This window comes from Panthera uncia, chromosome F2 (assembly GCF_023721935.1).
Source record: "Panthera uncia isolate 11264 chromosome F2, Puncia_PCG_1.0, whole genome shotgun sequence".
Lineage (NCBI taxonomy): Eukaryota > Metazoa > Chordata > Mammalia > Carnivora > Felidae > Panthera > Panthera uncia.
In genome coordinates, this window is record NC_064812.1 from 8,939,707 (window position 1) to 8,952,039 (window position 12,333).

Genomic DNA, 12,333 nt, shown 5'->3' on the forward strand with positions numbered 1-12,333 from the left:
GGGTCACGTGACAACGGACCCTCCGTTTGGGCCCGGGGCAGCATCGAGTCCAAGATGCGACGCTCTCTGCGCCGCGAAACTTCTGGATTTCCCATGCGTGAAGGAGGGGGCGCCCAGCAGACCTGGACAGACGCCCCTCACATCTTGGAAGCGCTAGAGGGGATGCGCGGAGAAGTGACACCTATTATTGTTTCTACCATTACCAGCAAACATTTATTGAGCTCCAACTGTGCACACAGACACCGTGACACGTGATTTGCCTTCGCGACCTCACTTCGTCTTCACTGCCCTACGGGTGAGGTTCAGCGTGCCCTGCCCGCTACCACACGCGCTTCTGTGCTTCCAGCTCGGGCCGGGCGAGAAGCTGTGACGCTGAAGTCACACCGGTCGATCTACGGTTTTCCCGGCACGTCAAACGGCAGGTGCATACAGCACACGCAAACACAGCGGAGCGCGGCTGCAAGAAACACGGTAGGGTACGCAGCGCCTACCGGCCAACGTTCTTCCTCTGGCCACCGTCTCTGCCTCCGAAGCGACAATTCCAATTCTCCCCTCCCTAACTCGGCAGACTCCCCCCTTCCCTCCTCCCTCCCACATCAGGCTACGTGGCTCTTCTAGCATTTACTGAGGCGTCGCTCTGCGATGGATTCGATGTCTTTTTAAAAACTGTGCTAGCATTTTAAATAGGATTGTGATAGCTTCTGTCAGTCCTCAGCTAAAAATGGCAAGGTTTGGGTTTTGCCTGTCCCTCACTCCAGTTTTCCCATAAGCCCTGTTATTTTGAGAGCATCATTGTGCAAAGACGAGATTTTTCAGGGAGGGATATATATAGATCTACGGCCAAAATGTCTATCCTATTATTATGTCCCTTTCACACGTGAGGCAAGAGAGCCTGAACGAGTGAATGGTCCTGCCTGGGTTTACACAGCTGGTGGGTGGCAGACGGAAGGCCTTCCTCATCCTGACCTCCCCTCCACCCTGCCGTTCACCAGGACTTAACCGACTCAGGCCCCCGGAAGTAGTGGAGAGGCCCAGAGTGAGGAACCCAGGAGCACAAGCCTTGGAATGAGACAGATTTGGGTGCAAATCCTTGTGGCACCTCAGAGCCTCAGCTTCCCCTTCTGTACAATGGGGATGACAGCGTGTCATCCTCCTGGATGTTGAGGGGATAAAAAGATAGACCATACATAAACGGGTTGAGCAACGGGTCTGCCACTTGGCTGATGCTCAGCATTTTCCAGGTCTCCAGAAGGCCACATCTTCTGCCCCCTCACATTGCTTCACTCCGCCCCTTCTGCCTGACCGCCCTGTCACTGGCTGAGCCTGAAAAGCCCCAGCCCATCCTTGTCACCAAAACCCAGCCTCATTTCAAGGCCCCATCTCCCTGATTTTTACAGTTAGAATTCGTTTCTCCCTCCCTAGATCTCAAGGCTCCGTCATCCTTCACCCCGTATTTAAGCTACTCGAGACAGTGTCTGCTTCCGTAACCGGCTTGAGACTCCCCAGAGCCATTCCCTGCTGGCCAACCCTATAGCCGCCGGCCATACGTGACTATTTAAATGTCTATTTCAGTTCTCCAAAAGTCATGTTGCAGTAGCCACATTCCAAGTGCCGGTGGCCACGTGTGGTCATTTTGGACAGCAAGGGTTTATAGAACATGCTCATCACTGAAGAAAGCTCCATGGGACCGTAGCCCTGGACTGTAGGGCCATCTCTCAGCCCCACCCCCGGTATCCGCCATATTGCCCGGCACCGGGGACCTCCTGCCCTGAGGTCTTCATGTAAGTGCCTCTTCTTCCTTCCGCCTCAGGTCTCCGTTCCAACATCCTCTCCTCCGAGGCTCCTTCCCTGGCCAACCTCTAGCAATTAACGTTTTTCTTTCATTTCCTCTTTAAGTTGTCATAAAATATATGTCACATAAGATTGACCGTTGTAACCATCTTAAGTGGATACTTCGATGGCATTCGTACCTTCACACTGTTGTGCAATCATCACTCCCATCCGTCTCTATTATTTTGCCTCAGCCCAAAATGAAACTCTGCACCCATCCAACACTGACCGTCCATCCCCTCCCCCGTCCCTTGTAACCACTGTTCTACTTCCTGTCTCCGTGAACCTGACCGCCCTAGTAGCCCATGTCCGTGTCTGTCTTGACCCAGTGCCCTGTTTTATTTTCATGAAAGCGCTTAGAACCCTCGGAAATGATCTTATTGCTGGATCGATTCCTTCCCCAGTCATTCTGTCTGTTTTGTTCACAGCTGCGTCCACAGTGCCTGCCAAAGTACATATCCCGCCTCAGTAAATATTTACGAAAAGTGCCAGTGCCGAGCTGGTCCACATGAGGTCAAGTCCTAGACAACAGAGCAGGTCTGGGGGAAGTCTCAGAGCTGGAAGAGGTCATGCCCTGAAGTCCCAGGTTCCACCCTGATGCAGGGGCAAGGTGCTTCCTCTTTCTAGACCTCTTCTGTGAAACTAGGAAGTTGGGCTAGGCCATCTAGAAGGAACCTCTGAGCACTGTCTTCCTTCGATTCTGAAAGATCACATGGCTTCTCCCCCACGTTCCCAGCCACAGCTCTTAGGTGCACGGAGACAGAATGGTACTGGGAGATGGACCAAGGTGTCCCGTCTTCCAGGTCGCTTAGGGTCAGGTGTGTGAATAGATGTGCTTGCCTACCTACTAGGCACCACTGACACGGGAGGCTTTCAAAAGCCACGTATATCCCTCCTCAGCTGTGACATCTTACGCCCTTTACAGCACGCAAACTAAAGAAGTTGCTGAACATCCCTTCTGTGTTTGCTCTCCTAGGAAGCACAACGCCTGTGTCTGTGCATTTCCTGCTTCAAAAAAAAAAAAAAAAAGTAGGGGGCTCCTGGGTGGCTCAGTCGGTTAAACGTCCGACTTGGGCTCAGGTCGTGATCTCGCGGTTTGTGAGTTCGAGCCCCACGTCAGGCTCTGTGCTGACAGCTCAGAGCCTGGAGCCTGTTTCAGATTCTATGTCTCCCTCTCTCTCTCTGTCCCTCCCCCACTCATGCTCTGTCTCTCTCTCTCAAAAAAAAAATAAACATAAAAAAGTAAAACAAAACAAAACAAAAAAAGCAAGAAACACACTGATTTAGTTTGGCAACAAGGAAGAGTCTCCGTTTCCCTTGCAATCGGAGATGAGGAGAAAAAAAATAAGAACAAACACTTAGAAAGAAATACAATCACATTAAAAAAAAAATGTGATGAAACTCCAAGGGTTGGTTTTAAAGAACATTTTGGGGAGGGGTTACTTGTTTTATTTTGGTTGTCCTTTTTAGACAAAAATAAAGTCTCTATGTGCTGTTATTTTTTGTAATGGATAAAAAAAAATAATTGGAATAAACACTGGGGCAGGAATTCTAGTCCCCCCTGGCCACAGATGAGAGAAATCTCAGCTCTGCTGAACTCCACTCTCCTAGGGAGCCCTCCCCTAAGACAGGATGGAGGCATTAGGCGAAGGAAGGGCCAGAGGCAAAAAGCCACACGCACTTGTCTCTGCCATGGGCTGCAGACCGTGCGAGGCCAGCCGAGGCCTTGGGTCCGGACTGTGGCATCGTCTCCACGTTGCACAAGTCTGAAGCTGCTGGGAGCCAGGCCACCTGAGCTACGGATCTGCGAGAATGGCAGGCCTGCCGCTCCCCAGTCCACCCCCAGATCCTCAGTCAGGCCCCCTGGGCCACCTTCTGGTTTGTGCCCTTACCTCGGGTCATCAGGAAACGTGTCAGCAAGAACAAAGTCGGTCTGAGAAATCTGCACCTGCTATGGACCATGCTCTACCAGCACAGGTCACCTCACCCCAACCTTCCAATCTCCTCGCTTCACTTGTGACTCCTCCTCTGCCAGTGGAGAACTGGAGGCCCAGAACGTCAAGGACCTTGGCCACAGCTAGTAGGTGGCAGAGTGGGGTCAGCCCAGGCAGGCGAGCTCCAGCGCCCTCACCCTTAACCGAGTGAGGGAGGGCCCGGGGAGCAGGGACCAGCCATGCGCCACAGCTCATGGGGAGCCTAGCTGTGGCCCAGGGCTCCCAGCCTCTCTTGGCCCTGATGGAGGCGAGCAGGACAGGGCAGAAGAGGGCGGGCTTCCCTGTCCCCGCTCTGTGAAGCCACGTAGGGGAATTCAGACACACTTGGGGTCTCACCCACTTCCCCAACTGATTAACAGTAAGACCTTGTGGAACTCTTTTAATCTCTCTGAGCCTCAGTCTCCTCATCTGTAAAACAGGGGCTATGATCCCTGTTTCGCTTTCCTCGAAGAATTTCTATGAAGGTGGATGTAACAAGTCTAGGGAAGTGAGCTGTAAACTGAGAGGATATGCCCTTGCTACTCAGCCTGAGGCCGGAGGACCAGGCCTCCCCGAGAGCTTATTTGAAAGGCAGAATTACTGACTCAGTATCTGCATTTTTATGAGCCCCCTAGGTAATATGCACGCACGCTGCAGCTGTAGGAGGCCCCGGTTGGTGAGGGAGACAGTCCTTGGAGGTTTTGGACCCTTGTGAGAAGGTCTGGTAACTTCTGGGGAGGGTGGAGACCAACGGGAAGGGAAGGCGTGAGAGGGGCAGCTGCAGGGAGCTCGGAGTCCACACCCCTGCTGGGGATGCTCCCCGGCTCATGGCTCATCGACACCCCTTGTGTCTGCTCTGTGATTTAGTTCCTCACCTACGGAGGAAGCCTCCCCGTCCCGACAGTGCGGTCCCCTCCCTGAACTCGCCCTGCCAGGAAGCGGCTCTAAACACGAGTGTCAAGTTAAACCACCCAGGCCCCAAACCACCTAGCTCAGCCAACCTACCCTTTTTCAAATACACAGCCGGAGAGTCGGGAGCCCCGTTCCTCACTGTCACCTGGCACCTAAGACTCCCGAAGCCGGTGGCCCCTGAGTTCCCCAGGGTGTCTTGATGCTGGAGATGGAAAGAGGATGCATTATTATCCAGAGATGGTCACTGCAGTTCCACAAACATTCACCAAACTCTGACCGTGGCTAGGTGCTGGGGCCGCAAAGGTAAATACAGACGATTCCGGCCCGTTAGTCTCTCCCCGTCTATTGGAGCACACCGACGCGGAAGCAGAAAATTCCGGCCCAGAGTGTTAGCTGCAAAGACACATGTAAGTCAAGAGGAGGTAATTACAGAAGCGGGAACGAGTAATTCTACTGAGAAAGGAGAGCTTGAAAACTTTCCCAGAACAAAAGTGAATCTGGGTGGGGTACTGACGTATGAGTAAGAGTTCATCAGTTGGAAATAAAAGAAGGGGGTTTTAAGCAAAGTAAGAGGCAGAAATGACGACAAAGAATTCTGTGGTGTTTTGGGGCTCCTGGTGGCTCTGTCGGTTAAGCCTCCGACTTCAGCTCAGGTCATGATCTCACGGTCTGGGAGTTTGAGCCCCGTGTGGGGCTCTGTGGGGACAGCTCGGAACCTGGAGCCTGCTTCCGATTCTGTGTCTCCCTCTCTCTCTGCCCCTCCCCCACTTGTGCTCTGTCTCTCTCTACTCAAAAATAAACAAACGAAATAAATAAATAAATAAATAAATAAATAAATAAATAAATAGAATTCTGTGGTGTTTTGAGGACTAGAGCCTGTGGTTCTTGGAGACTGTCAGTCTCGAGAGGGGGAATGGCGGGAGAGGACAGATGCAGAAGCATCCTTATGGGTACAGCTCGTGTCCAGTGAGGATCAAGGGAAGGTTTGTAAGCTTGGAAATGAGGTCAGACGTCCAAACGCCTTGCCATTCTCGCTAATCTCGGATCCCTCTTTCTGCCTGTTTCCAGAACTTCTGCTGGGGCTGGGGGGGCGGGGGGGGGGGGGCAGGATAAATCTGTTCTCATCAATTTGTGGGTTTTTCCCAGGGTTCTGCCCCCCTCTCAGAGTTGCCTGAGTTTCCTGGCTGTGCGGTGGAGGGATGATGGCCTGGGGAGGGGAGCAGGGCCCCCGAGAGGGAAAGGGCCCTGCACTCCTGAGAAGGGTGTGGGTGGCAGGTCCCAGACTGCAGGGCCCCCCGCCCCTGGAGGCGGTGGGGCGAGTGTGAGCTGGACGATACACCTGCAGCCTAGACCCAAATAAGAGGCTCCTGCCTTGATAAAGGGTCCCTTGCACACCCCACACCTAACCCAGACATAAGGCTCCGAGGAGCCTGGCCCTGTGGCTGCAACACTGGGCAGCATAGATCGGCCAGGTCACTCCCCATCAATGACGACACCTGACCCCGTGTCTCGGGACAGCACCGAGAGCCCCGGGGCCCTGCAGGGGAGCCTGGAACGGCTGAGATGGCATGTCTTGCCTGCCTGTTAACAATACTAACAGCGGTGGTGACAGCTATTACAGTCACTGAGCTCTTACTCTGCGGCAGAAACTGTCGTGTGAGCTTCTCCACGTAGGACTTTACTCAATCCTCGCGATAACTGGGGTGCCATTACCACCCTGCATCATAGGTGAGGGCTCCGAGGAACCAAGGGGTGAAGGGCAGGAAGTCAGCAGTGGGGCTGGGACCCAAACCCGGGCAGGCAAGCTCCAGAGCCACCTCCTAATAACACTTCCTGCGAGAGGCTGTCTCTCGTGGGCTAAGGAGTTGGGGGGAGAGTTCATTCCTTTTTGGCTTTTTTAGTTTTATTTTTTAATGAGGAAGTGTTTTATTTCTTATTGACTAAAATCCATACTTGTCAGGGCATCGGAGGATCCAACGACTGATAATCTCCTACTCTGGCTCAGAGGAATGCGAGGTGCTTAGTAAGCACTCAATAGATGCTATCAGCTATCTTCTGCTATCACTAACAATTCTGCAAGCCGGGTCTGATCCCTGAGGGAGAGAGGAGTAGAATTTCCTTAGATCAGAGATGCCCAGGGACCTGGCAGCTAGCTGCCCAGGGAGTACCGTCACTGACTGTGACCTCAGGCCCCTCGACCACCAAGCGTCTCTGGGAGGTGTGGACAGAGGTGTCCCATTAGTAGGGTTGCTTTGACTCGGACCAGCCGAGGTGAGGGGACAGCACTTGGAAGCCCCAGACAGCAATTAAATGCAGCCAGTCTGTACTGTCCCACAGCGTTGATGCCAGCGGGTCCTGGCCGACTATCACCAGTGTCCCAGCCTATCCTCCCTCCCCGCCCACCGGCCCCCATGTCCCCCTGATACATCTGAAGGCAGGTCTGGGCCATGATAGTGAAAAAAGTAATAAAGGCACGGCCATCCTCCCCAACATGCTTTAACCTTTAAACTCAAGGGATTTAACATTGCCTCCATTGCTGTGTGTTTTGTGTTAGCTTCTCGAATCCTCACCAGAAGCCTGCGAGGTCAAGCCTCCGTGTTATAGATGAAGAGTTTGAGGTGAGGAACGTGCACGTGGCCTGACAGCCCCAAACGGACAAGGTTTGGGATTCAGTCTAAGACCCCTCCCTGCCTCCTCTCTAGATGCTGCAGATATAGACCTGGCTGGAGTCCTAAAATTCAGGGGTCCACCTTCCAAGCCCCTTCCTGCAATGTTGCTTATGAACACACACTCACACACCTGCACAGGGGCATGTGCTAAGGGCAGGCAATCCACCCGTGTCAGTGATGTCGCAAAACTGCTAACAAATCGACATGCCCTTTAAAAATGTGAAATGAATTACGTGCATCCACAGAATGGACTGGTAGGCTGCCATTAAAAAGAACAAGGTTCATTTTAAAGATGGAGAAAGTTAAACATTATGTGAGAAAATCAAGGTAGAAAAGAAGATGTAGTGTAAGATATTAACACGTAAGCAAACACAACAAGATGCTCATAAACATATAGAAATTTTCTGGAAGTTTCCATGAAAAACTGGACAGTAAAAATGGAGATTTGCATGTGGTTCGGAGCCAGCGTACCCTTCGGTCCTAATTCACAGTAACGGTGAAATTGCCAGCTTTGACCTACAGACACAGCAATTTCATGTGGTTCTAACTAATATTTAACATTTTTCTTTCTTAAGCTATAATCATATTTTACTTCTACAATGGAAAGGAATGCTGGGGTCCGGGACTCAGAGAGACAGAGGGGACTTAGGGCTCTGGACAACGTCCCTTCACGCCCAGTGCCCAAGCTGCCAGTGGGTAACAGAAGGGAGTGCTCATTGACAATCCCTCTGACCCATCTGTTAGGAAACGATTCTGCTCAGACGGACACTCCTCGGGACAGCTTCATCCTGAGCCATCACTGGTCCACCGGGGGATTTTTCCCAAGTCTCATCACTTTGAAGAAATGGACGCAACACGGGGTCAGCTGCTGACAGTCTCATTCCACCACCTGACCAGCCTGGTGTCCATTCAATCAGAGCATGTCTGACACAGAAAGGGCGAGACGCAGAACCCCCACACAGCTGCCATGCCTCACCTGAGCAGACGTCGTGCAGGCCATGTGGTTATTTGTCCAAGCATAGAAATCACACAAGACTTCTGACCCCGCTGTGGACACTGCAAGGAAGCTGCAGGCTTCATCCAGCGCACAGTCTGCAAGCACCATGGGACAGTCAGCGTGCCTGTCTCTCTCAGGTGATGCTGAGGGCAGGTGGACACATACCCCTCCCACTGCCCCCAACACACCCCAACACACACACACACACACACACACACACACACACTCATCCGTAACATGGATTTCAATGACCTTCAGAGACTATAGGGTTATGAGATAATCCTTGTAAACATACATGCTCAATAAACACCATTGCTGTTATCACCCCTTTCTGGCCATGACATTGGTACAGACAGACGGCTCTCCTGACCCGGACAAATAACTCTACAAGGAACCGATGTCCGTCATTTCTGCTCCCTTACATTTAGCACAGCCATGTTCTCAGGACGTAGTATATGCATTATAAACTCTGAGGTGAAACTACGAATTGAATATACACTTGGGGAATCGACCCATTTACCAAATGTCTTGAGAAAGTGTATTTTCTCATTACAGTTTCAGTGGTTTTATTTGATTTGTCTTTCCCAGGTCAGCACAGAGTATTTTCCCACACGCCCGGCTCCCCAGCACCCCTTACCTGTCAAGCATTGTGTCAGTGGAGACTCAGAACCAGGGACTCTGGACCTGCCCGCCACAGTGACATCCGCACGGAAGGTCACCTTAGATTCTGGAGCCTTCTCAAATTTCTGCATCACTGAAAGGAAAGCAGAATGATGACATTGGACTCTGAAAGGCAGAAGGCATCTCTACAGAGAAGCCAGGAAGAGTGCCAGGCCAAGAAATCACGTCTGTGTGCCTGTCTCATTCACAGTGCTTGGTCACACAAATGTCCCTAGGAGAGGAATTCCCTTTGAAAATAGTTCCAGCATGCTGCCTCATATCTGATGCAGAAAGCTATGTATTTTCATGTCTCCTTTTGCAACCTCATTGTCAGGAGGTAAGGAGAAATTTTAATATTATGCTAGTCCTTACCACTCATTTTCAATATAAATTCTATCTAAATTTATATTTTCAAGAATTCAATATAAATTCTATCTAAATTTATATTTTCCTGTCTTGATCTTTGAGTGCAAATTTTCTTATAATTATGCTATTGAAAGTTTTCCTTCCAGAAAACAATTTTTACTTCTTTCTGGAAAGAGGTAAGTTATCTTTTTTTTTTTTTAATGTTTGTTTATTTTTGAGAGAGACAGAGACAGAATGCGAGTGGGTTAGGGGCAGAAAGAGAGGGAGACACAGAATCCAAAGCAGGCTCCAGGCTTCGAGCTTTCAGCACAGAGCCCGACACGGGGCTCGAACCCATGAACTGCGAGATCATGACCTGAGCCGAAGTCAGACGCTCAACCGACTGAGCCACCCAGGCACCCCAGAGGTAAGTTATCTTTTAAAACACAAATAACACAGGCACACGTGGGTTCATGTAAATCTGAAGACGTGACATGTGGCTCAGGCGTTTTCATGATAGTAGGTGTTTAAGTGACATACTAGCATCTGTTTTTCTAGCTACCATCAACATGCCTGAATTCTCCACTAGGAATGACACAGTCACATGCTCCTGGAGCTAAACAGGGGAGAAGAAATAAATATAAGATCTCAAGGCGATGAGACGCGGAACACATTCTTGACCCAGCAAAAAAGCACTGCAGATAACTCTCCGGGAATGAGACTCATTTCCAAAACCAAAAATGCCCAGAGGTGTCAGCGTTTTGCAAATAACTCTCAGAAACCAAGCCTCAAAGTAGACCAGTATTAATTTTTTGCAGACATAATTCTAAACGTACAAAAGCACCCATTCTCTTACTTATCTGTTGCTTTATAAAACAGACCTGTGTCTAGATGGGTTTTTATCACGTCAATAAATTCAAGACCACCCAGCAACCTTTTTTCCGTTTTCGTAATAAATGCAGGAAAAAAAAAGTTTATTGCTTTTGGGATAAAGTCGGGAGAAGGGGATACTAATATAAGAGACACAGCATGCTTTAAACCTTCACAAATTCTGATGCAGAAAATAATTCTGATTTTACAAGGTAGTCCTTCCGTGTTGATCACTCAAGTTGCCAAGTTCATGTGCTTGGCCCGTAGTCAACTCCTCTGCTCTCCTCTCTTTCTCTCTTTTGTCTGTGTTTACACCCCTTGGGTATCTTGTTTGTAGAGACTGCAGGCTCCGGTCCAGCAAACACCACACAATATTCAGCCCTTTGTCCCTCAGGTGTAACTGGCACGGACAGATACTCCCAACATTGCAGGAGACTAAACAAAACTTGACAGGTCTCTCAATTTCCAGCTGAAGTCTTCCCAGAGGCTGAAAACGCAGTCACTTTAGCACTCCAGGTAGACAATCTGCTGGCTTCCGCAAAAGGGACCCTTCAGGGATGAAGGTCTCTTCACACTAGAGCATTCGGTGAGGAAGCTCATTGCCAAACAGAACAGAAACAATCCATGCACTAAGTTGCCAATAATTCCATAGAATACGGAGTTAGCTGGCAAATTTTTAGACATTCTATTGGTACAATTTCCCACCTGCCAAGTTTTGACTTAGCAGATATTTACAAATGTCTTGGAAAGCATAGAGGGTCAACACGAGAGCCATTATATGTGATCATGGCTACGTGTCTGTCTCTTTCCAAGACAAGGACAATGTTCTGGGAGTACGTGAACACCTCCTAGCTAGGACTGTGACAGAAACATGAGTTTCTTGTTTATTGGGTGGATGCACTGATGAACAGATGACTGCCAAGACCACCGCAACGCCCGAAAACCTGGAGAGAACCCTATGGAGACGACACCACCCCAACAGCAGCTGATACCTCTGGGCACCTGACGTGCGATATGGAATCTTTGGTGCGGGTCAACGAAAAGCAGTATTAGAAAACTGGGTCTAGACCTCTCTGACCTCAGCCGTAGCAATCTCTTACTCGACACATCCCCAAAGGCAAGGGAATTAAAAGCAAAAATGAATTACTGGGACCTTATGAAGATAAAAAGCTTCTGCACAGCAAAGGAAACAACCAACAAAACTAAAAGGCAACCAACGGAATGGGAAAAGATATTTGCAAATGACATATCAGACAAAGGGCTAGTATCCAAAATCTATAAAGAGCTCACCAAACTCCACACCCGAAAAACAAATAACCCAGTGAAGAAATGGGCAGAAAACATGAATAGACACTTCTCTAAAGAAGACATCCTGATGGCCAACAGGCACATGAAAAGATGCTCAACGTCGCTCCTCATCAGGGAAATACAAATCAAAACCACACTCAGATATCACCTCACACCAGTCAGAGTGGCCAAAATGAACAAATCAGGAGACTATAGATGCTGGCGAGGATGTGGAGAAACGGGAACCCTCTTGCACTGTTGGTGGGAATGCAAACTGGTGCAGCCGCTCTGGAAAGCAGTGTGGAGGTTCCTCAAAAAATTAAAAATAGACCTACCCTATGACCCAGCAGTAGCACTGCTAGGAATTTACCCAAGGGAGACAGGAGTACTGATGCATAGGGGCACTTGTACCCCAATGTTTATAGCAGCACTCTCAACAATAGCCAAATTATGGAAAGAGCCTAAATGTCCATCAACTGATGAATGGATAAAGAAATTGTGGTTTATATACACAATGGAATACTATGTGGCAGTGAGAAAGAATGAAATATGGCCCTTTGAAGCAACGTGGATGGAACTGGAGAGTGTAATGCTAAGTGAAATAAGCCATACAGAGAAAGACAGATACCATATGGTTTCACTCTTATGTGGATCCTGAGAAACTTAACAGAAACCCATGGGGGAGGGGAAGAAAAAAAAAAAAAAGAGGTTAGAGTGGGAGAGAGCCAAAGCATAAGAGACTCTTAAAAACTGAGAACAAACTGAGGGTTGATGGGGGGTGGGAGGGAGG

General features: G+C 49.6%; 1 protein-coding gene across 1 annotated transcript in view; it reads right to left on the reverse strand.

The window, feature by feature from the left end:
* TG (thyroglobulin) overlaps positions 1-12,333 on the reverse strand; it is a 149,598-nt gene that overhangs the window by 77,932 nt on the left and 59,333 nt on the right. The window contains exons 23-25 of the mRNA XM_049633747.1: positions 9,019-9,135; positions 8,361-8,476; positions 4,809-4,917 (exon numbers count right to left, since the gene is read on the reverse strand). Of these exons, the coding sequence (XP_049489704.1) occupies positions 4,809-4,917; positions 8,361-8,476; positions 9,019-9,135 (342 nt within the window). The remainder of the gene's footprint in view (positions 1-4,808; positions 4,918-8,360; positions 8,477-9,018; positions 9,136-12,333) is intronic.